The 25528-nt window shown below is 34.6% G+C and overlaps 1 protein-coding gene across 1 annotated transcript in view; it reads left to right on the top strand.

Annotated features, from left to right (window-relative positions):
• Nucleotides 1-519: 519 nt before the first annotated feature.
• LOC145679499 (aminopeptidase N-like) overlaps nucleotides 520-25528 on the top strand; it is a 40442-nt gene continuing 15433 nt past the window's right edge. The window contains exons 1-7 of the mRNA XM_081750078.1: nucleotides 520-745; nucleotides 3690-3837; nucleotides 7083-7376; nucleotides 8684-8867; nucleotides 12974-13130; nucleotides 18766-18847; nucleotides 23685-23868. Of these exons, the coding sequence (XP_081606204.1) occupies nucleotides 520-745; nucleotides 3690-3837; nucleotides 7083-7376; nucleotides 8684-8867; nucleotides 12974-13130; nucleotides 18766-18847; nucleotides 23685-23868 (1275 nt within the window). The remainder of the gene's footprint in view (nucleotides 746-3689; nucleotides 3838-7082; nucleotides 7377-8683; nucleotides 8868-12973; nucleotides 13131-18765; nucleotides 18848-23684; nucleotides 23869-25528) is intronic.

The raw sequence follows: 25528 nt of genomic DNA, 5'->3' as shown, positions 1-25528 counted from the left end.
TTTAGGTTATACCCACAAAATGGAGCTTTATCTTGGTAAATAACGAGATGTGACTCTGAAAGAACACTCTTTCACCCACGACCTAGTTGTGAGGTTGGCAGAAGAGCTGAAATATGTTGGTCATAATATGTATATGGACAACTTTTTCAGATCTCCTGCCTTGTATGAAGAACTTGAGTCAGTGAGAATTCGAGCATGCGGCACAGTTAACCCTAGAAGGAAAGGGATGACATCTTCTTTTGGTCCAAAGCAATTGAAACTCAAGAAAGGTGACATTGTCTCTTTCCAGAAAGGCGAACTGGCTGCTATAATCTGTGTATGGGGCTCGTTGACAAATCTGATCAGATGTCAATGACATTTGGTATGAAGAGGAGAACGGCAAAATGAACGACCAAGCTCTTCTTCCATTTGGTAGACGCAGCAGTCGTCAATTCCTACGTCATGAAAGAGAAGGTCAAGTTCCATGAGGAGTTTCGAAGAATTCAGCTGTATCAGTAGGTGGAATTTGGAAAGGCTGGTATGGCTGGTCCGTCACTTGCGCATGACCCTCGAACATCTGGGAGTAATTTCCCAGAGGCTGTAGAGCATGCGCCTGTGAAAAGTAAAGTGCAAAGGAGGTGCAAACCATGCTATAAGACAAAGCAGAGATCACGCAAGACATACCAAATGTGCTTGAAGTGCAAAGTGTACTGCTGCCTGTCAGAAGATGAGGCATGTTTGAAGGACTTGCATCGAGCTGCACAAAGTAAGTACAATTTGCTGTTTCATCTAATGTTATAATTCTGTTATGCATGATTTTGAATTTTTTTTTCACAGAGAATTGCTATCTAGAATCAGGCGTGTTTTTCATTCTATAGGGGAACATGTGTTGTTGAGACATGGGTCAATAATATTTTTTCACGCCCTTAGTTTTCAAGATATGAGATTGGTATTTCGTACAGTTATTACATACACTATGTAGTATATTACAAAATATTTTGGGCGCTGAGCGTACCACCCGGGGCGCATCAGAGGGGCCCAAACTTGAAAAAAAGGGATTTTTTTTACAAAATTTTCTTTTGGGGGTATGTTCTCCTCTCAAATGCACAATACGGATATGCAAGTTATACCATCCGAAAGACCGATTCATGCCGAAGAGAACGAGGTACGATTCATGATTTTAGGATAAATAGTGATAATACTGTAGATACTTTAGTAAACTAATTGACTAAAAATGTATAAATAAAACAATCAAACGGAAAATTTCCTGGCACATTTCGATTTACTCTAGGATCATGATTTACATCTCGCTTTGTTCCAAATAAGCTAGGTTTCAGACGGTACCACTTCTAATATGTCTATATGTCCCTGAGGGGAGAAATTAGAAAAAGGGAAATTTTCTCCTGAAAAAATCCCTTTTTCGATTTTGGCGGGATTTTCCCGCTTCTGGTACATAATAGGGACATTTGTGTGCTACATTTAGAAAGTCTGTTTTATAAGAAAACCAACGAGGCAAAACTATGTTTCAAGGATTAATAGGGATGCGTCACGAATTTTTTTAAAAACAAGCTCTAAGATTTATCCTTTTTTAAAAGCTGCTTTTGTTGTTTGTGATCACTGCACCCAGGCATCGCACACGTGATTGCAAAATGCCCATAAAGCGTGTTCTTTGATGCTTCCATACTTGAATAAATGCAAAAAACCAGGTGTGAAGAGCTTTGCTAGAGATTTATAAAGCAAATTCCGAAGGTCGACGCCATGGCCTGTATACAGGCCAAAAAATTTGAAAGGGTTAACAAAGTTTCTTCTCAAAGACAGTAAAAACCTACTACAAACTTTCGAAAGTCAATGACAAGAAGAACAGATAAAATATATATCAACTGATAATGTATATGTTATGATTTTTTCTCATCACAGAGTCTAGATAAGATTCAATTTACTGCTTAAAATAGGATCCGAATATGTAATTCAGCTACCGTAAGATACAACTGCCTACATAAAATATCGAACCTCCGACTAAAAGCACAGAAAACAGTCGTGTTATACTCTTTATAACGACGGAGTACATAAAATGAACATAAAATGAAATGTAATGTATTGAATATAATTAACTACAACACATAAATGAAATGTAATGTATTGAATATGACTACTCACCTTCACAGCAGCCTTCACAGCAGGTGCTGAAAGTGTCCTCCGCCCACTTCAACACACATGTGAGCACGATTGAGGAGATTAATATATACCCTTGTCAGTTCTTGTGTTGTAATGCTATTGGTGACATCCTGGATCCTGGTCTTGAGTTCTTCAATTGTGTGTGGATTTGTTTCGTATACTCTTCCGTTTTACAGTCCCCATAAGTAAAAGTCACACGTGGACAAGTCTGGTGACCGAGGAGGCCACAAGTCTTTGCTGATTGTCCTCTCTGGGGTAAACATCTCATGCACAAGGGACAATGATGCAGCTGATGTGTGGCATGTTGCACCGTCCTGCTGAAAGTAACATAACTGACGCTCCTCTTCGGTCAAGTGTGTCTAAATCTCCTCCAGGATTCCCATATACACGTCACTGTTCACTGTCGTCTCAAAGAATATGTGCCCAATAACGCGTGTGGCGGAAATGGCATTTTGAACCGATCCTGTACGCCGCAATTTTTCAATCAATTCCTGAATGGTGCTTTTTGCTGGCACAGAACGTCCTGGAAATTTCTCCCGAAACAAATTCTTTGTTTTCACAAAAGATCCAGTGAGAATGAACCCTTCAGCAATGGCAACACGCTCGGGTATCGAATACGGCATTATCACACACTGACACTCACCCGGCTTAACACAACGAGGCCTTTTTCTCAACTGGTTTCGACAAGTTTCACTGGCTGCGGCTGCACGTGACTGCTGCAGGTCACGTAAGTCGACCCGACCTCGACACGCCATCTCTTGGTATGAAGATAGTTTATTTAAGTGTTGCCAAAAACACAATATACCTGAATATTACGACGGGCCGGTTTTACGTGCCGCACCCTGTACATGCATAAACAAACTCGATTCTACAATTAACTTTACGTTCTCTATATTGTGACTAAAATTGATGATGAACCATGAGGAAATTTTTGAAGGTTTTTGTCGTTCAGACGCCTTGACCATTGCTACGCGGTGAAGAAGAAGTTAGCTAAGGGTCGTAATCCTTTATTCAAATGGTGCAAGTAACCTATGAATATTGGCGGAATACTTTGCTGTTGTGGAAATATTTTACTACTATATTTTTATGTAAGTGTAGGGAGGTTTTAGATTTTATTCACTTTACTGTCTTAAGTTATGAGGTTTAACATTTTGTGTATTTACGTTTTAAATGTAAACTACAATATAACTATAAGAGAGCTCGGAATGGTACCTGAGCTAGGGATGCTTTACTTGCGATGATCCTGGTTATTTGTCTGTTAGTCATTATGCACGGTTTGTATTTCGAGTTAATCAATTTAGTGATTAGTTTTGCTTCATTTGTATGTGCATTTGTATTCGCAAAGTAAGTTTTTCGGGTAGAGTGTTACTCCCCCAACTAGTTCCATATCCAATATTTTTAGTTTTCTACCACCTTAACTGACTTATTTGAAATTATTTCCTTACACTCAATCTGATATCTTTATTTTATTGTATATATATTTTACATACAATATAAATCTTTTAAAAGTTATTTTTAACATAGGTGGTTTGCAGTAACTCAGTTCGAATCAACAGGAGCCAGAAGAGCGTTCCCATCATTTGATGAACCAGGATACAAAGCTAAATTCAGAATTTCTCTGGGAAGGCCAGAAAGTTATTCTGCTGTGTCTAACATGCCACAAGTTGGAGAATCTCAGGCTATGTAAGATTTTTAATTATAATACTTTTAATATGAGGAATCGAATAATATCTTTACTTGAGTTTTCGTTTGCTAATGTTGTGGAAGAAATGATAAATCAAGGACAAACCGATAAATCTTCCTTGAACATTGAAAGTATAAAAATTATAAATCATTAGTATAGTAGTAAAGTGTAAATACTGGTGAAGGTAAAAAACATGGATAGCATACGAAAGTGTTTGTAGAAGAAAAATATTTGGAATTAGAAGTTGTGCTTTTTGTAGCTTAACGGAAAGATTTTAAAAACTATTTAATTATTATGAAATAATTGGTGATATAAGGACTTGAAAATAAGTAGAATAATAGAAATTGAAATTAGGTTAACCCACAAACATGTTCGCATTGACCAGGAAACTTGGAAACTAGCATGAAACTCTTTGAAAGAGAGATGAGCGATCCGTATTTAAGTTATTGTTTTTCTTTATTACACTATGAATTTAATAAATTTATTGCTTTAATATTTCTAAGAAAACGTGGGGCCAGATTTACTTCTCTCTCATATTTGACCACATTTAACCCTCATATATATTGCATTAGTGAATTTGCCATGGTAATCGTTCTTAAAGTTCATATTGTACTGGTACGATACTTGTTCTTACATATTTTCGGTTTCTATTCTAAGGGAGCATATTTGACATAAGTTAAATATCAATCATCTTATTGTAATAGGCATTTACGTGTATGGTCCTTGAAATATATTGCTTCTCGAATATTATATTTGATTTTAAAATATTATTTTAAATACAATAAACGAAGAAAGCAAGAGAGAAATTCAAATTATATGTGATTTTAATACAGTAATTTTCAACGTTCTATAAAATATGGCTCCAGCAAGCATTTTACATCCTAATACTTAAAGTGTAATTTTCAGGGATACAGTACTCTTCTAATGCTATAGATGATGAGAGTATTTGGGGTTTAATATTATTTTAACAATTATACATGAAATACGACATTTGGATTATTTGATTTACTAGGTGCTAAGGCTGTGTTTCTCAAGTTGTCACGAGAACTGGGACAGATGTTCCCACATTAATTACATTTTTAAAATTCTAGATAAGTATTGTGTTTAAGTTATCACTTCCAATTCTTAGGAAAAGAAGGAAACGGGATAGTTTTGTAATATGAATAAACAAAACATGAGTCTACTTCGGGGTGGCAAGTTTTCGTCTCTCAGAAATGTTCCTACTTCTTTCGGAAATTTTTTGCAAGTGGTAGTCAGTTGTATGGAAAATTTATTCAGACTCGCATCTAAAAGAAAATATTATTAGCTTAGCATCTAGTAATGAAATTGTAATCACATTGTAAGCTGAAATCTATTGTTAGGTATTTTGCTTTAAAGTACTTCGCTGATGAACATAGAATAACTTGTTGCACCTTTTTGAGCTAACATTGTTTTACTTTTTCTCGTAATATACGAATACATATTAACTTCCTTGTAATATCTGAGTACATAACAATAGATGAGCAACAAACAGCAAATATTCTGATTGAGCTAATGTTTGACTCTGGTTTCTCGGTGAGGTTGAAATTTCTGGACATAATGATGCAGATATTCTCAAAAGACAATATCAAAAATTATTTAGAAGCGAAAATACATAAAGCACTCACAAACATCAATTACATGTTCAAAAGCTATTCAATACGAGTTTGCACATATTACGGCTTTGTTTATTCTCCCATTTCTATTGTTGCTCTCTGCATGACGGTCTCAATTGCACCACTGAAAAGCTAACTACTTATAATATTTTATTGCTTTTTTATATTGATACATTGTGCACATTTTTTATGAAGGGAAAAGCATTTCTTTTATTCATTAGCAACTTTGTAGCTATTTTACACAATGTAGTTTTATTTTAAACATTAAAAACATGTTTGTCACCTTTTCTACTTCATATTTCTGTTATATAAAATTAATTTGATGTAAATGAATCGTAATCTGTTTGAAGTATGTTGTAGCAATTCTAACCTACAGTATAAGTAAAAGTTGTATTTGTATTAAGATCAAATGTTACTTGACATTTTTGTTTTTTACGAAAAGACACTCTAAACTTTCACGAAGATGTTATTTATATAAGCAATGAAACGAATGTGTTGTTACTGATCTCTTTTAAGCATGTTTGAATAAGTTACTACCGGAATTGAAATAATAATAAAATGTATGCTATTATTGTTATTGTAAGAAATAATATGCAAATCTAGAATGTACACTTTTAAGTCTCATCTAACATCGTTTGATGCATAAAACTGTTTCAAACTCTCCAATTTCCTTTTTGTACGGTTTTAACCCAACGAATGGTACAGAAACCTATTTCAGTCATTGTGTTTCCAAATACATAAATCTAGCTAGCAAAATAAATTAACTTAAATGATTTATTTTTTCTTATTCGTCGCCATTTGTTAATTCGAATCAACGGAATATATCCATGAACCATGACTCCCTTACGTGGATTCTTAGCGATACAACATAAACGATTTTGTAATTTCTTTTAATATGTACTTGCACTATTCTAGTGTGATAGGTGTAAAATCAGACATTCTACTAAAAATTAGTAGTACAATTTCTTTTCTTACAAATAATACTTTTGTTTCCAAACTTTGAGATTCTTCTTCTGCCTCCTTTATGTACATTCTAATGCATTGTATATTAACCATTAACTAAATATTTCTGTTCGTTTCATTTAATTCTGCTAAAGTGTTAAATAGTTGTATATATTTTCTTAATAGCTGGGACAAAAAGGAAAAGCAACGCAAGTGTTCAGAGATTTCTTACTTAAAGGCTAACTAACTTGAATTTCAAGAATGTGAATACTCTAGAATGTTTATATTTAATTAATTTATTATAATACTTTCATAGTTACTTAGTTCTGGTGCTCGCTGGTAGAAAATAACAATAACTTCAATACTTTTGCTATGTTTCTAAAGAGAATTTCACTCACTGCTTTCTATAATATTATTAATTTGATTATGTTGTTATAATAATAAAATATCAATAGAAATATACAATTCATTTTACACGTTTCTTTGGTATTAGCTGGGGATTTTTAATGAATAGTTTGGAAATGTGAACATGTTTTCAAAACGTCATTATCAGAAAGAACTTCTCATTTACATTTATCTTTCCTCTTTACTTACTGCAACGTATACTGTATTTCAAATCCATTTCTTTAAAGTTGAAAGGGCTTTAAAATTATTGTTTCTCATTCCAGAGCTGGTATTCCTGGATACTATTTAGATACCTTTGATGAATCACCATATATGTCTTCTTATCTGGTAGCATTTCTAGTATCAGACTTTGCTACAGCCTCCAGTGGTTCTAATTACACTATTTATGCTCAACCTGCTCTCGTAAACTACACAGAATATGCATTAGAAGTTGGTCCTAAAGTTATAGATTACTTAACTGAATATTTAGGTATACCATTTGCTCTTCCAAAGTTAGATTCAGTAGCACTTCCTTCTAAAAGCGGAGCCATGGAAAATTGGGGATTGATCACATATGGGTAAGTAACAAAATAAACAAAAAAAAAAAATAAATCAATAGTATAAGTAGAGAGAACTTGAGAAATTACTTAAACATTTTTGTTTAATTCATAAGATAAATATATACGTTATTTTTTATTTGATTTTATGAGTGAAATTATAAATATTACTTATATTTATAATTCAATTAAGATTTACGACTATTTTAAGTTTTTCCTTATAAAGATGCTTAGCTTTGCTCTACAGCTAAGGATAATTCTATAATTCAACTATTAATTAGTAAAAAATATATAAATTAGAAATATAATATAGGAATTGGGAAATGCTTTGATAAGCATAACAGTTATTACCGTAATACTATGCAGTGGTGAAATTTAAAACGAAATTAGTGGTGTTGTACATATAATTTTAGGTTTATTCAATTTCTGCCATTTCTAAAAAGTAATTATAGAATATACAATCTTAAAACTAGTGAATGCAAATTTTTGCATAGATTGTATAATTTGATATCTTTGTACGTACTGCATAATTTGATATCTCGTATATCCTCACATTATTTCCTTCTAAATTCTCTTTATTATATCGCTCTTTATTATATCTGCATTATTTTTTCTTTTTAGTTCTTTCTAAATTCATGGTTTTAATTGTTCTCTTTAAAAGTAACGTAATTTAACTTCAAGAACAATTAAAATTGGTTGCCTCTTGTAACGAAACAGTTGTATGACTTCAGTATCTTAGGGTGTATTTTGTTCTATTCTAGCTTCAGGGTTGCAACTAACGATGTTCCTTTCTGAGAAAAAACTGCAGCAACCATATATATTAATGCCAGTGTAACACCATATGTCCCTCACTTTTATTAAAAATTATAGGATCCATACTGTGCAACATATGATCATCAGGCGACGTATTATAAAGGTGCTCTTAATCCAAATTTCAAGATTTTGACTAATATGTTTTAACAAAATTAACGTACTTGAACTCAGTAGGAAATACACCTGACACTAAAATACGTGATCATCTGCAGCTATGGAGCACAATTATACTAGCTGCGCCTGATGCAATTCTTTACATGTTAAACCTTGAAATGCTCACTTTAAAAGTTCAATTTCTACTTGAATTCTATGGATATCGTGATAGCTCTTGTATTACTGACATAGCTAAATGGAATGAAATGTAATGTTTACTTTACAATTTCGACATTCAATAACATTAGTTCTTCTGTAATGAGAAAGATGTGAGTAAATTCCAACTCTCAGAAATTATTAATATGAGGTGAGCCTTGTTAATTTCGTATGCACAAAAAGTTTTGTTATATTGTTATTTCCAGAGAAAGATATCTGATTTATGACCCATCTGTACACACTATTGAGAGACAACAGGATATTATTGAAACCATGGGTCATGAACAAGCACATCAATGGTTTGGTGATTTAGTAACAACGCATTGGTGGAATGACATTTGGCTTAATGAAGGATTTGCTAATTTTTTTCAGCACATTGCTGTCAATGGCGTAAGTCTAGATTCGAAAAGTCTTCTTCCATGTTCGTAATTGTTGGGACAATATTTTGTAGCTATTAAAAGCCTATTTGCCTTCTATTTTGTTAAACTATAGGTATTAAATTGCCTGAGAAAATTAATTGATTAAATGCTACTACTACTACTACTACTACTAGAAATACTACTGCTACTACTATTACTACAACAACTACTACCACTACTATTACTAATACTACTACTACTACTACTACTGCTACTATTACTACAACTAGTACTGCTACTACCACCACCACTACTACTACTACTACTACTACTACTACTAATAATAATGATAATAATAATAATAGTAATGTAACCGACAAAAACGTCACATGTCTCCGAAATGTAAGCAGAAATGACTTAAAAGAGGAATGAAGCACCTACTTAATTCTCATGTATTTTATGTTTACCTTCAGAAATCTTAATGCTGTATACATTATATTATCATTTTTATGTGCTTACTTTGTGGTATGTTCCAATTCATTACTCTACAGTCTTCACAATAATATGGATTATTTCGTGTGTGCTGAGCACAATGGAAATTGGATCTGTTCTAAGATCACCTTCTTGGTAACGTTTGCTGTTAAATATACACGTATTTTGTCCATAAGTACAACGCGAGTGGTAGCATGTTCACACTCCTTTACAGGAAAAAAAATAAACTAAATATAATACTACGAATCTAAAATGAAAACGTCAATTGTAGAATCGTCTCTTATTTTTTGCCCGTGTCGTACATGAAAATAAAATTAAATAATTTCAAAGGTCTTAACTAGTCTCTGTTTCCTTCTATAAGACTGAAGAGTAACAACTTTTTAAATCGACCACAGAAAATGTTATTAATGGAAAATAACAGTTTGATACACCGAACATAACTTTAAGTTTGTCGATATTGTCCAGTTTGTGTGACATGTGTAAAGGTATTATAAATTTTGTGTTAAAGTCACTATAAGTTAATTGAAATGTAACTTAATAATAATTTCATTTATACAAAATTCTGATTCCTGAAAATATCTAACATTTCCTGCCTTATGATTCTTCCCTAGTGAGGTTAGCATTATTAAACCATTCGCATAACCTTGGGACGTAAAACACAAAGATTTCATCCCATTTTTTATTAAACCATTCAATATTTATTCTTATTACAGTATTATAAGGGTAACCAAGACGTTCTGTCGTTTTTTAACCTACCACCTTCGAAGATTGATTTGTCACCTAAGATCACCTAAGATTTGTCACCTAAGAACATCACAACTTATCCCCATCAGCATCAACGACTTTCTGCCATCGGTCTGTACTCCATCGCGGAAGAACTTGGTGGGCCGTGAAACGAAGAATGTATCAAGTGCATTTCGTATCTCTAAGAGGGATTTGAACTGGCATCCTCTAAGGTGATTTCCAAAGGAATGGAACAGGCGATAATCGAATGGTGTAATGTCCGGAGGTTATTGCGGATGTATTAGTGTTTTCCATCCTATTCCTAGAATGGTGTCCCGGGTCATCCTAGCCTAGTGGGGCTTAGCATTGTCCTGTAACAGGAGGACCTCTTTGCGATTTAGAAGTGCTGGCTCCGGAGTTTCGAGTTTTTCTTGAACACGGCTCAACTGCTGAGGATATACAGTTGCACTGATGCTCTCATCAGCTGGTAGCAGTTCCCGATGCGCGAACAGTCCACCAAACACATAGGAGAACCTTCTTTTGGTGCAGTGCTGGTGCAGTGCTGGCTTTTTTGGAACAGGTTCATGGGGTGCTAACCAATTGTGACGCCGCCGTGGATCTTCGTAGTGATTAGGCATGACCCACTTCTTATCACATGCCCACACCCTGGTCAGAATTGGTATCTTCCTCAGACGAGACAGCAAAGGAACAGAGGCACTTGCTCGCATTGGTTTCTGGCCCAGAATCAAATCATGTGGACTTGTAGTGCTTCCTAAGTTGATAGAGTTGCCACCGAATAGTTTCCCCACTCACATTGAATTTAGTCCAAGTTTCTCACAAGTCTGACCACTGTTAGCCTCAGTTGCTGCCTGAAGATCTTCATTTTGTACGTGTGTTGGTCTTCCGGCAGATGGTGCGTCTTCGAGTGTTTCGTCGCCGTCCTTAAACTTGTTAAACCACCGCTGCACTGTTTGCGTAGTCACGACATCATATGAAAGGCCTGGCGTATCATCCGCTCCGCTGCAGCGGCGTTTGACCCCAGTTTGAGCTCGTGCAGCATACACGCCGTTATGACTCTCTGTGAAGGTCTCATGTTCATTCTGTTCTTACTCTGGTTCGCGGTGTAACTGAACTGCCACAACCATGTAGTATGTTTGATATACCCACACTAAGAACTGACTTTCGCCTAATCTTCATTTGCATTGAACTCAGGGTGTGAGGGCTAATTGAACACAGATTTCCACAAAAGCGACAGAACTTTCTTGGTTACTTTTAAAATATATTTAGAAATAAATTTTCGATGACGCACTTGTTTACAGTTAAATTGTAGGAGTAAGAAAAATCCAAGGAAGTAACGTATTTACGAAGTAAAGTAGTAGAGAATATCTGACTTAAAATAATAAAGAAAATCCTACCATGCGTTACTGGTGCACAATTTTCTAGATTAAATACCAGTTTGAGAATATCTAAATCATTTCAGTGATTGAAATTCCAGTTTAAACTAAAGATATAGAATTTTTGCTGTTGACAAAGGGCGTAAATAGAAAGCAATCACGCCAATCAATATATTATGGCTTGTTTCTTAAGAATCAAATTACTTTTTTCTGTTTTAAAAACGCACTCCAAATCACAATAAAAAGAAGCATTAAGGTTTCTCAGCATGTTGAAAATGTTTAGTAGAGGTATTTGTTGTTCTTAACACTATGTGTAAGTATAAAAATACACATATCAGAAGAAAATTCAAAATACTATTTAAAAATATTTGCCGGAATTAGATTCTAATTATATTTTCTCCTCTACTTATCTTTCCGATCCCGCTAGGGGTCGCGACACCTAGGTTTAGAAACCATTACTTAGACAAACTTACACCCATTTTGATGATTCTTTTTTCCTTTTGTTTGTTTGTTTGTTTGTTTGAGAGCATATTTCGTCCTTGTGGTTCCATATAAACTTCATAGGAATCCAACAACAATCTTCTGAGCTAGATCATGAAACTCTTCAATGTCTGACACTGGGGGAGTGTTCATGCAATAATGGCAGTGTGGTCACACAGAACTTCAATATAGATGTACCGGGTTTTATTCCTGTGGTCCCAGCTAAACTTCATAAGGTCCCAGCTAAACTTCGCTTTCAAAAAGTATACTTCTTCGCAGGTTCCAACGATATTCGTTTCTATCAGGCTCTCATTACAGTTTTTGAAGTTAGTCACGAAGATACTCAACAGATGATAGTATTAATATACACATTTTTTAGAATGAGGTCATTTATAGAAATTTAGTTTCGCCCCTTGAGCTGAGGTATCTATCTGAACTGTTGATATAACAAAAATATCGAGAATTTAAACAAACATAAAAGAAATTAGCCCGATTTCAAAAACGACCAAAACTAGAAAATAAAATAAGAAACAAGCCATATATACTGACTTCAACAAAGGCGCTAAAAGTAGAAAATAATAAATGCGATGGCAAACAGAAGATTTTAAGATTTAAGTAAGTCTACTTAATAGCAGCAAATAACTCATCGCTGCTTTCATTACTGTTGTGCATAAAGGTAATGAATCCTGTGCAAAGTCAAATAAAATAATATCTAAGATAAAATTAGTTCCGATGACAATTTTCAAGCATGAGTTTATTAGGCTTGGCACAGAATCAATATTCTCTAAAGATAAGAATAATGAATTATTTTCTACTTTTATGTTCTTTATTGTTATTATTTTCTGCCTTTTAGCGCTTATGTTATTTTCTAGTTTTTTGTGCTTTTGTTGAAATTGCTTAATATTTGTTATTTAAAGATTAATTTATAATATCCTTATAGAAAGTAATTTCCTTTAGTCCTAATTTAACATAACATTCGTGTTCTTTCCCTTCACTGATTGATATGGAGCAAAATGTTTGTTTTTATTTGTTCATTTAATTGTTTAAGGTTGATCCTGAGTATAAATATGATCAACAGTTCTTAATAAAGCAAATCCAAGACGTGTTTCCTGATGATTCAACAAGTTACACGAGACCTATTTCTGTGAACGTGAGCACGCCGTCTGAAATTGAAAGAATGTTTGACTCTATCACGTACATGAAGGGTATGTAAACACGAACATAATTATAATAAGATTACTATAACTGTTTTATAGGCTTTGTATATTAGAAAGTTATTTAATTTGAACTATAGTGTGAGTTCTGTAGATGCTGTACCGACATTTCTACTTCAATAAATTACCCCTAGGTTGTAACACGATATTTTTGTTATTACTTGTGTTTATTACGGAATTTGATACTAAGTTCTAGATGAATTTTAGTTTTGTAGATTGTGTGAAAATGTTAATCATCAACGTTAATGAAACACTTAGGTGGATCAAATGTAATAATGAATAAAATAAAAATAACCTAGTATAAAATTTCTAAATTTCAAACTAACTTCCAGAAGCCTTTTTAACGTCTGGGGTTTCTTTCTAAATATCTCTAAAATTATGATAGTCAACGTAGAATGAAGCAAATTAATTCTGCGTTACAAAAGGAACTTTACTACTTGTTAATAAATCTTATATAATTGTTTTTTTAAAAATACATAAACCTTAATCTTAATCTACCCATTTTCACGTTTATACATTTATACTCTGGAAACATTCCAATAACTAATTAAAAATCAAAGTTGTATTAAATTCTAGTTGCTATCATAAGGAAACATAACTTCGCCATCAGAAATAAATTACAACAGAAAAATCTATTCTAGTTCTTTACTGATGGGTAACATAACAGCGGCTACTTTTTCTTGTTGTATGGCTATCCTAACGTGTTGATTTAGAAAAGATTTAGCTCAAATTTCTCATAATTTAAAAGATATACGTTTGCCGATTTCGTTAACAAATTGAACGCCTTCTTGATTCCAGGAATTACTAGATTCAATTGCTATTGCTGCAAACTAATACTTATTTGCGAGATTAATATATTTATTTCTCTTTTCTTTTACTCTTCGTACAGCGATAAGTAAAGCTTTTGTTGAAGAAAATTGAAGATTGGACTGTCTGAGCAGCTGAAATAATAAATCAACGCCTTTCCTTGCTTTCATGGCACTAATGACATACCATCCGCCCTTTTTCCGTCGGAACGGCTGCTGCAACCAATTGGTTCTCTCACTACTGGCACCTCTGAGTATATTAAGGCTCTCTAAATGATGTCATTCACATTCGAATGGCGTGAATGTCTGCCAGCACTGCTTTTGCATGATAAATCGTGTAAACCTCTTTTATCTACTAGAGGGCTGCAACTTGGACAATGGTGTGGCTTTCATATATTTGCTCCTAGATGAAGGGCGATGGATACTCTTAAGCTTTCGTTGTCTAGGTGTAGGCCGAGAGAAGATGAGGGTAGAGCTTGAAGTCATGCACCGTTTTCCGGGGACATGACAGCAAGAATTCTGGCCTCATCTTCGAGGTTACTAGAAGTCTGCAATAATGCAGGTAAACGGTAATTCACTATGGGCTCGTCCCAGACTGAGTAATTATTTCGACTTTCAGGAGCCGGGGGGTCTAACTCAAGCAAATTTGACCATTTAGCTATGCAGTCCTGCACATCGGGGTTGGTGACTTCCTCCCTCCCTCTGAAGGAGTGTTCTGATCAGTCGAGTTGAACTATTAAAGAGGCTAGAAAAGACCGGATAGCCAAATCTGTGGCGCGACGAATTCCTAGACCTCCGTTTCTGACTGGTAATGATGGTTCTAACCATGCTTCATCACTGAGGGTACAATTTAGAACATTCTCTAAGCCTGTTTTGAGAGCGTTGTCGAACTTCATCAGTAGATTATCGTCTGTTCAGGATGAGACACACCGTAAAAAATACAAAAATCTTGGTATCGAGAAAGAAACTCTAAGAAGATAAATGGTAAATGTACAGAAAGTTTGGAAAGGTGTAAAAGTAGATGATTTAAAGATGAAATCTTTTTAAGCAATATCTTACTCCTGGCGTCTGATGAAAGAGCAACTCCTAGTAGTTCGAAGTTAGATGTTAACAATTTAATTCCAAGCGCTGCCTCGTTGAATTTCTTATATAATAGTGACACGAATGTAAATTTTGAGAGTTTGCTGTGTCGCTGTGCAGGTGATAACTAATGCTTTCTTCTACAAACAAGTCACGACATGTCTGTTACTATTAGCAATTGAAAATGAAGAATTGAAGCTAACTTTTCAGAATTTAATTAAACTTATGGGTTCACTTTCCTAATGATTTCTCAATTGTGCTCTAGCACATAGAATCGAATTTAGTGTTCTTTGTATTACAAAAGAAACTTTATTAATTGTTGATAAACCCAAACAAATAGAATAAGGAATGGACTTTCATTCAGCAGCCGTTAACTATTACCGATTCTTCATTGTGGGAACAAGTTGTGACATATTATGTTGTACGTTGCAGCACGAAAATAGTGTTAAAGAAGCTCACAACGTTTTTAATGGTACACCAATCAGTTAAAACTAAGTAAATTTAGAGTAACCCATGGTTCATTCGGTATTTTAATCACTATAAAGTAACATCAGATATGGTTTTAAAATTATAACAGATTTACAAAATACTTTTTCACTACCGTAAGTAGAGAAAACCTTCTGCGCATTTTACACCTCCTGGGTACAAGAACATTTTGGACCTCGTAGTTTTTCTTATTCAGTGTAATACGAATACATCTAGTTTAATTGGGTATATAAGCAACAGGGAGGACTGTAGAAGCAAATGCACAGATTACACTAGCAACCGAAAAGCAATAACCTCAACTTCTTCTAACCCAAGGAGGTATACTGACTCGCACTGTAGTACCAACATTATTTTCAGTATAGACCTTCCTTAACTTTCGGTATCGTGGAAGTCTTCCTTCTTGCACATATCGTTGTTCAAATTCGAATTTTAAGCATATGCTGCATCTAGAAATTTGCCGCCCTGTGTCCAGGTCCTTGTCGCCCTGCGTAAATACAACCTTGGCATTGACTATACTTTGAATACAATGGCGCGTTGCTTATATGTAATTAACTGATTAAGTTTCATAATTAATAGCTTGTTATTTTTGAACCAAACAGAAACGGAAATCAGTGTCATTATAAACAGAGTCTTCTCGAGTATTAACAATTATAACTCAAGTCTAGTGACAGCAGTTACATAAAAGCATCATCAATAGAAAGAGAAATATATCATTCGAAAAATCAGCTTGTGATAAGAATGTCTCGTAGTTATCCAGCTTGCGGCTAGGTGAGATACAGAAAATGACTGCCTGCGAATATACGTAAGTGTTTGCGTCATTTATTTTCACTTCAACCAATGTTTATTACTGATGTTTGAAGTGCGTAACATAATTTCCGAAAGTGATATGGCGAACCTCCAACAAGGTAAAAAAATCAGCATTGTTACTGCAATTTGAACAAATGGTGTTGCACCTGTAAGCGAAAGTCATCTGGTAGTTCACTATAAACGTTTAAAGTAACTGAGTGTGTTCGGGAAACTTTCGAGCGAAGTATGTTAAAATACCTTGTAAGATCCAGCAAAGAATTAGGTACACATCGGCCGAGTACGTGGAAAATTGAGATCAATATTTGCAATATTACCCATATCCATTGCAATAGAAAGGAGGTCCTGGCAACGACTCTCAAAGTGAATGTACTTTCTTCTTACGAGATATACTAGTAACTTATTTCCAATGAGAAACAATCAGTTGCTTTTCATAACTGTACATGCTGAGGATATTGCTTCTACCTCATCAGGAGCTGGGAATTCCACGTTTCATCTTCCTACAAGACGGGTGCACACCTACCTCCATTATCTGAAAGAAGTCGGAAGTGTTGTCGAATACTAATACCAAATATATAGATAGAATGTGCTTTTCGTTGTGATACTAAAGTTTTTTTTACTTAGTTTCCCGTGGAAGCTTTTCAAAGGTATAGCTTATTAATCGCATTTCATGATATGCAAGTAGCCTACGTACCAAAGAGATTATGTAACACAACTATATGAATAACAATAATTTGCTTAATGATCGAGTGACCAAGGAGGATTAAATTGACTATCTTTTACTTAGAAAACAATCCTCATGCTCTGAATCTAAACGCTGAGTTTGATCCCAGTTATTATGTAATACATTTATATTTAAACAAATCACATAAAACTGAAAATGTAATTATTAATGGTATGTTCAATAAATGTTAGTTAAATATATCTAGTAGTTTGCTCTGTTAGGCAACTTAACTGTAAGCTTTCTAAGTAGCTTGGTGTCTCAAAACTGTTTTTTATATTATGTAACTCAGTCTATCCATCCGGGAGACCGAACGTTTCAAGTACTACTTGATTAATCTTTACTAAAGTTGAGAATATGGATGGTCGAAAGTTTGGAATTGAGTTCGTATTGGAGAATATACTGTATAGATTTCTTTTCGTAGATCGCTACAGAGTAAAATCGATAATATATAGGAAGATGCTCTTTTCTTCAATCGGTAAAGCGTCCCAAAAGTACATCACATGTTCATTCTTAGGTCCGTACTAAAATCATAAGTTGTAGGAATCCACCATTTCCGTTTTAATAATGGTTTACATAGAGTAAAAAGAAGAACACATTGCAAGAAGTAGTTTTCTTGAATCGATTTAATGTTCTAAGAATATGTACTCTCTTTTCTCTAACCCTCTATTCAAGTCAAAAGTGGGAGAAATCGAGTACTTCTAGTTTTAAAGTTCATCGCTATAGAATAAAAACCGTACTAGAGAGAGAGAGAGAGAGAATTGATTTTTTGTAATCAATTGAAAATCCCAAAATATATACATTGTAATCTTCACTGTAGCCTCTGAAAAGGAGCCAAATGTGGCACAAAACAACTGCTTCCGTTTTTAATGTTAATCGTCATAGGGTGAGAACGGTAACAGAAAGCGAGAAGCAATTTTCTGTAATCTGTTAAGCGTTGTCGCAGAAATATACTCCACCTGCACTCTGATTTCTCTATTATCAAGCACTTACGATTTTAAGATTACTTGCTACAGAATGAAAACACATAATAGATAGCAAGAAGCGATTTCCTGTAAGCAATTAAGAGTTTCAAGAATATATTTCATTTCCACTTTAATCACTGCACTAAAACTGGAAATTTCAGACACGATCAATTTCGGTTTTAGCTTTGATCGTCATAAAGTGAGAGCGGTGACAGACAGCGGGTTTCTGCAATCGATTAACTATTCGAAGAACATATACAATTTCTATCCTTAAGTCTCTACTAAACCCAGAAATGATAGGATTCTATTACGACTCCTGGTTTCAGTATTCATTTACATAGAACAAAAGCAATAACATATAGCAAAAAATCTATAAAAAAGATTTAGCGTAAAATACATCTCATTCACCTATACAAAAAGAAAATAATAGAAATCAACCATTTCTAGATTTAACGATGACTATGGGACGAAAACGGTAATAGATAGAGAAAAAGCGGTTTTCTGTAATCAATTTAGCATCTCAAGAATATATTTTATATTAACTCCAATGTGTCTCTATTAAAATCTATTACCACTTCCAGTTTCAGTAATAATTTGGAAAATATCATGCCATACAGACCAAACTCCTTTGTGTGGTGTACACTTGGCACTGTTTCTTGTCAAATCTCTGATTTGATTATAATACACAAATAGTTACAGATAAATCCTACTACTTATCTGTCTAGGAATAATAACACTCAGACGATTATGCTTTTTTCTTACAGGTGCTTCCGTCATAAGAATGCTACAACACATCTTGACACCTGAAGTTTTCCGTCGAGGACTAAACCGCTATCTAAATGACAGGTATATTTTATTTCTCAGGGGTAGTTATGTGGAAAGGATGTCCAAATAACATCTAGACTTATTTATCTTGTAGACAGTTCTGAAGTTGTACAATTTTCCGACATAGCCCTTGCACTTCCTCGTGGTGGTATAGTTGACATGTGTGTTTCCGAAGCAGGGTATCGACGTAATGAGTTGAATACATGAATTGAAAAAAAAAGTTTTCATCTTGTGTGATACGTCGTTGAGACTAGTAGCGCCAAGTGTGCATACTAATGTAAATATTTTTCAAACCGAACGAAGAGGAATGGCTAGTTACACTTTTGAACTAATCATTCTAAGTGTAGGGCTTGTTAAGGTATTTCTAAATACGCAAGCCGTCGTCATCCGGCAGGGCGTAACCACAGTTCACGTCCCACATTTAACTGTCACAAACTGAAGTAGACTTGGCAAAAAATAGTTGCATCATAGCTGTTAGTTGTGTCAAGACACTTTCCTACATGATTATGACTTTTTCTGTTTTGACATCGTAGCATTATCGCAAGTCATTGAAGAATTGTCTTAATCATGTATCCGTTCATGAGAACATATGTAAAGTGCCCTCTCCGTTGGACCAGTTGCTAGTGTGCCCACGTTTGATGCACGAGATCCTGGGAGGATATTGAACGCATCAAGGTGGTTTGCATTTTTTCTTGAGAAGAGTGTATCCCACTTCAAAATGAGCGGGCTACACTACGTGTTGGGCTTCAGAAATGCACGTGGAACCTGAGCTATTATCTGAGGTATTCAGGCCCAAGATTATTACCCCTCTGACTTTTAAAGGATGTGAAATTAGCTTGAAACACTTCGTTGCCGACAGTGGAATTCAACAGGGAAGCTCTTTCTACCACTAAGTATAACCGGGAGATGTATCGGTCCATCGCACTAATAGACGTATCCCATTACATTTCTTCGAAACAGTTTTGATATTGCATTGAGAGTTTGGACGGAGAATATAAATACCATTTTTCTCAATTACGGGACTGTTTAACAATCTAAAACTGTGATGAGCAAACATTTTTGTGGCAGGTAAAAGGAAAGAAACACCTTAGGCGAGCCAACATAATTTATTAAAGCCAACAATGATACATTTTATAAAATGCTTGTAATACTAAGCTCTATTCATGATTAAAGATTCTCATAATCTGGATGGAATTGGGATGCTTTGAGAATGAAATGAAATCTTTGAGCTTTACGTCCCACGCTTATGCCGGTTAGGCTAAAGGAGACGGTGATGATGAGTAATGAATGAAATGGTGGAATGAAGAAAGTGGGAGGAAACGGGAGAACCCCGAGAAAACCCACGCACACGGTGTTTGTCCACCACAAAGTCCACTTGGCGGGGGCTGGGATCGAACCTGGGACCCCAAGCTCCAGAGGTGAACGCTCTACTACTGAGCCACCGCGGCCGCTGGAAAGTGAACTGTGTAACCATTGTAACTAACTAGCAGTGTTACCAATGAAAGAAATCTACCCAAATATTCTCATCCTGTGTGAGAAATTAAAAAGGGACTAAGTGATACAGTATAAACAAAGTACGTTATTTTACATCTAATTTAGAATCATCCAGCCAGATTATTAAACTGGTAAAATACAAGAATTCGCTCCTCCCTTCAATGAATATAACAGAAATTAATAAAGTATGAATATGGAGGAACAGTATATTTACCTCTTCCTCTTCGTAGCTTCATTCTTGAATAGGAACTGTTTCATACTCAACCTAGCTATCGTCTTCATCGCCATCACTTTCATAAATATCAATATTGCTTTCCTCCAGCATTTGAAGTATATCATCCTGGTCAAGACTCCGGCCTGAAATGAAAATCGAAACAAGTTTCCTCTTTAATTAACCTTAATTGTCAAAATTCTAGAGTTAATTCTAAAAAAAAAAACAAATTAATATTTAAAATAATTCATACAACATTAAATAAATGCAGAAACATATCCAGCTAGTTAAGCATCCGACCATGAGTAAAAGCCAAAATAATTACACAAGCAGTTGTTCAATATTTCTAGGAAGCAACTGTAACAATCAAATACGTTGCAATAGAACAAAGGCTATACAAAATTGTTGAGTTGAGTTGAGTTGATTGTAGTTTAGCGTTCCTATCAGCAGCGAGGATATATGAGACGTGGACCTACTGATTAACGTGGAATCCGAACCACAAGAGATCCCGCCGCTATACAAAATTGTATAAGTTGAGTACGATTGTTCAGCAGGAACTGAACAAGTCAACAATGGCTTTTTATCTTTACAGAGTTTAGTTCATATTAATGAAATTGCTTAATAATACATACCTAACAGACATTTCTAGGTAAGAAGAAAGCAAATATATTTCCTAAAATAGGATTTATAATGAATAACCGTGCCTTTGTGAAAGGACGATGCAGCTAGCTTCCCACTTCTCTCGACGTCCAGTCATACTTCCGAACACAAAACAAACAAAACAAAAGCGAAACGCGCACTACTTCCACATAAGATGAAATGCAATGTTCAACTAACTCGACGACGGGACTTCAGTGCATGAGACCAGTTTATCATTATACACCGTGACCTTAAAATTTGTTCAGCGGGCTCGATGAGAGGACTGAAAAGGCTACTTGGTTTCGGTTCTGGAATTGAAACCGATTTTCTCATACCCGGGACCTTCCGATGTGGGACCGCTTTGATCAGGGCCCTTTTGATCCGTATCCTTATTTCTTTGCCCTCTTGTATAGGCTCTTCAGATATGGAACTGAAATAATATACTATCATATCAAATTCTAATGTGGCATCCAACTTTGACTTTGAAATAGCTGAATCGAAAAGGGGATAACATTCTCCAGGGGCGATAAACCTGTGACAAAGGGACGTACTTCATTGTTGTTATCCAGAAATACCCTGACATTTTGTAACCTACATACGGCGAACATTCCCCGAATTCGCATTGGGTATTACTTTTCCACATTAGCTAAATTTCCTCTGAATATTGTTTAAGTTTTCAAAGTGACCAACATTCGAATAATATCACTGTCCTACCTGGGATTACTATTAATAGTTCGAGAAAGAATTAATAGTGAATCTGTTTCAACTAAATCGTTTCAAAACGTAATTTAATGATACTTTTGGTTTTCGGTTTCGTAATCAAAACCGGTATAATAAATGTATTTTGGTTATCTTGTCGAAACATCTCTGTATAAGTGTTGTTTTCTGAACAGAACCATTTAATTCGAAATATAGTTAAGTTCTTTTCCACAACCTCCACCAAAACTTATTTACGTTTCGGTACCGAAACCTAAAACTGGTTTTCGATTCCGTGAACAGAACTGATATGTAAAAATGTATTTCGGTTCTGCTGACGGAACCATACCTAATTAAAACTCCTATTTAAGTTCTCGTAACAGAAATAAAAACGCTATTGTTTTCGGTTTCGGGAAAAGTTGTGTCGATATGTATTTCGATTCTGTTCCCAGAGCAGAACCAAAACCAAACTTTTATTTACATTCTGGTACCGGAACTCAAAACACTTAGTATTTGCATCGAGAACAGAATCGATATTTCGAAATATAATTTGGTTTTAATCTTAGAACCGATTTAAAATATTTATTTAGGTTCTGTCATTGCAATCCAAAATATTTTTGATTCTGTTACTATTAACAACTTTACTTCTTACTTACAAAAAAAAAAAAAAAAAAAATGCATTCATCTGTCGTGGCGTGTTTATTATAACTTTTCTCGGAAATTGATTAATCAACAGATTCATACTCGGTGCTCTCGATTTTCGCTGTTATTTTAAATATGAAATTATTGCCAGAAACCAAGTTTGGTGGGTTTCGCGACCATATCTGGAGAACGAAAAATGGTTCTCTTGCCACCATTTTTTTATTTACTAATACGTTGAATTGCATCATTTGACTGTTAATTGAATCGGTAAGAATTTCTGTTTTTCCGTTATATCTCAAAGACTGCCTTCAGATTCCGCATTCCACTTATAAGTCTAGTATCAATCTGTAAGCGGAATATCAGAAATTTGGTTTAAATATTTGATTTATCTATCTGGCTTTTGTCCCCAGAACTAAAAGAAATATTAAAAACGTATCAGCTTCTGCTTTGGCGTCACTATTCTCACATTATTCAGCCATATAAATTGTCAATGGGGTCACCTAAAGTCATTCTGTTTTATGCATTATTTATATATTTTCCAGAAACACGCTTTGTTATTAATTTACACTCGCATCATTCATAACCAGCAATAGTAGCAACCAGAGGAAAAAAAAATAAACATCGCTCAAGTTTTATATTTAAAGACACACATTCCTGCATTTGACAGGTTGAGGTAATATCATGGGTGAAACTTGTGATCCCATGATATCGAAGCAGGTTGTGAATCACTAGTTCACACCAACTAAGATTTTGAATGAATCTGGAAACAACCGAAATAGTAATAATAATAATAATAATAATAATAATAATAATAATAATAATAATAATAATAAATATAACGCTCTTTAGATTCAAGCTACATGCATTTATCCTATTGCTTTGAATGTCATGACCTATCCGTGATGGGTGTTATCAAGCCTAATTCGAACTCACGTGTAGTATAGGCCGTTTTGGAATATGAAAATGGAGGGAAAAGCAATAAAAATACAGTGTAAGACACTTAAATATTAAAATATTGTATAAAAAAACCTTTGCATTAAATCTTTAGTTCTCAAATTCGTTGTTGAAGAGACACAACGAGACAATACCTTCTATAGTACCCCAAGAATGAATAAAAAGAATACCTTATTACTATTTAAAATATAATTTCCTACCTTATTTTCCATTTTGATGTAGAATGTATGGTTCTGGAACTCGACTTGCCTTGTATGCAGCTCTGGATTCAGTGGCACATGAGGAAGAAACATTGGCAGATGATCTGAGTGTGGAAGAAATTCTTGAATCTTGGATTCTGCAGCTGGGATACCCTCTCGTGACAGTAGAAAGAAACTATGAAAATGGCAGCGCATACGTCAGTCAGGTATAGAATAGTATGTTACAAGAGTAACAACATATGTCTTAAGTAGTGCAATGAGTTAAGGAAAGCTTTGGAAACTTTTTACTCGCAAGATTCTTCCTTTGTTATTCTGAGGTCTTGAATATGAACAATGTTCCTTATTTAGTTCACACTAAACAGAATGTTTTATAATGAATCTAGCTACTAAGACCTGTTCTTCGCACCAGGAGAATATTATTATGAAATATATTTGAATCAACATGTCCATGAGTGCCCTTTGTCCCCCTGGATTTTTGATGGGTGTTAAGTTCCTGGAAATACATGTCAAAATATACTAATTTGCTATTACATACTGTACAACTTAATATATTTACATTAATTACCATAATATTATAGTTTTTTTTACTGTAGTTAATTTGGATATGCATGTAAATTATTATTGTTTTATATGGTGTAGTATGTGACATGTGCTCCAAAGTGTGTGTTTGTTCATGACTGTGCTTGTGTTTCGGTCTATTGATCTCCAGTTGGAATCAGACTCTGCCCTTATTCGAATAGGTCTTTGGATCCCATTTGGGAAAATACCTTAGGTCGTCCCGTGCCTTGTTCATTATTATAGTGATTTCAATGAAAATAATTGCGATAAAAATTCCATAGGAGATTATTCTGACATAAATTTTAACTCCCCTAAATACTTAATTTTATAAAAGGATATGATGAAATCCTATCTTCAGGTGGATATTAGCTATACTCTAAAAGGCATTTCAGCTTATTAGACGTTAGTCCAACTTCATAAACAATGAATTAGGCATTAACATCGACATTTTAGACATTCTATTTCCCACTTTTTCTCACCTTCATGCTGATAAGGCATGATCTTGACCTTACATAGCTTCTACAAAATCTTAGAAGCTATGTATATCACCTCGGTCGCACCATTTATAAGGAATAGGAATGTGTTTACCCCTACTGAGAGGTAAAATTGGTCTGACACTTCATTGTGAGTCTTACTATTCATCTCAGCGGCTCAGAAAACTATGGATTGGACATAATTATCAATCATGTTCTATAACTTTTATATCGCCACTTCTGACGCAATCCTTACGGTGCTAGAGATCTCTTAAGCAGACGGTATTTCCTTTCAGATTTTAAGCCATATGCGTACTGAGTTGAGCTGAATTCAGACGTTCCAGGTTTGTATTGAAAAATACAAACATACACATATACACAAAGGTATATATATATATATATATATATATATATATATATATATATATATATATATATATATATATATATGTGTGTGTGTGTGTGTGTGTCTTTGTGTGTGTGTGGATGTACAAGCTACGCCTTTTCTTTTGCACTTTTGACTTTTCGATCTACCTAATATGCTCTTTGTTACTTAAACTTGGATCCCGAAAACTATAGGCTTGACACCGATGTCACCCATTGTGGGCATTTTTCGTTTCTTCTCTCACTCACTGATGTTTATCAACTTAAACGTTATCGACAATAATATTATTCACCTCAGTGACCCCTAAAATTATGAAATAGATATTAATATCGGCCATTGCCGATTATGTTTAAGTTAAGACACTGACTGCTTCTGATGAAATCACTAACCTTCACCATGTAATACGTACGCTGGAACACACACACTACACTTATTTCTATTTATTTTTTC

Source organism: Thermobia domestica, chromosome 2 (assembly GCF_964235325.1).
Source record: "Thermobia domestica chromosome 2, izTheDome1.hap1.1, whole genome shotgun sequence".
NCBI classification, from domain to species: Eukaryota; Metazoa; Arthropoda; class Insecta; order Zygentoma; family Lepismatidae; genus Thermobia; species Thermobia domestica.
Note: the sequence above shows the minus strand (reverse complement) of the source record. Positions and strands in the feature narration are given on the sequence as shown.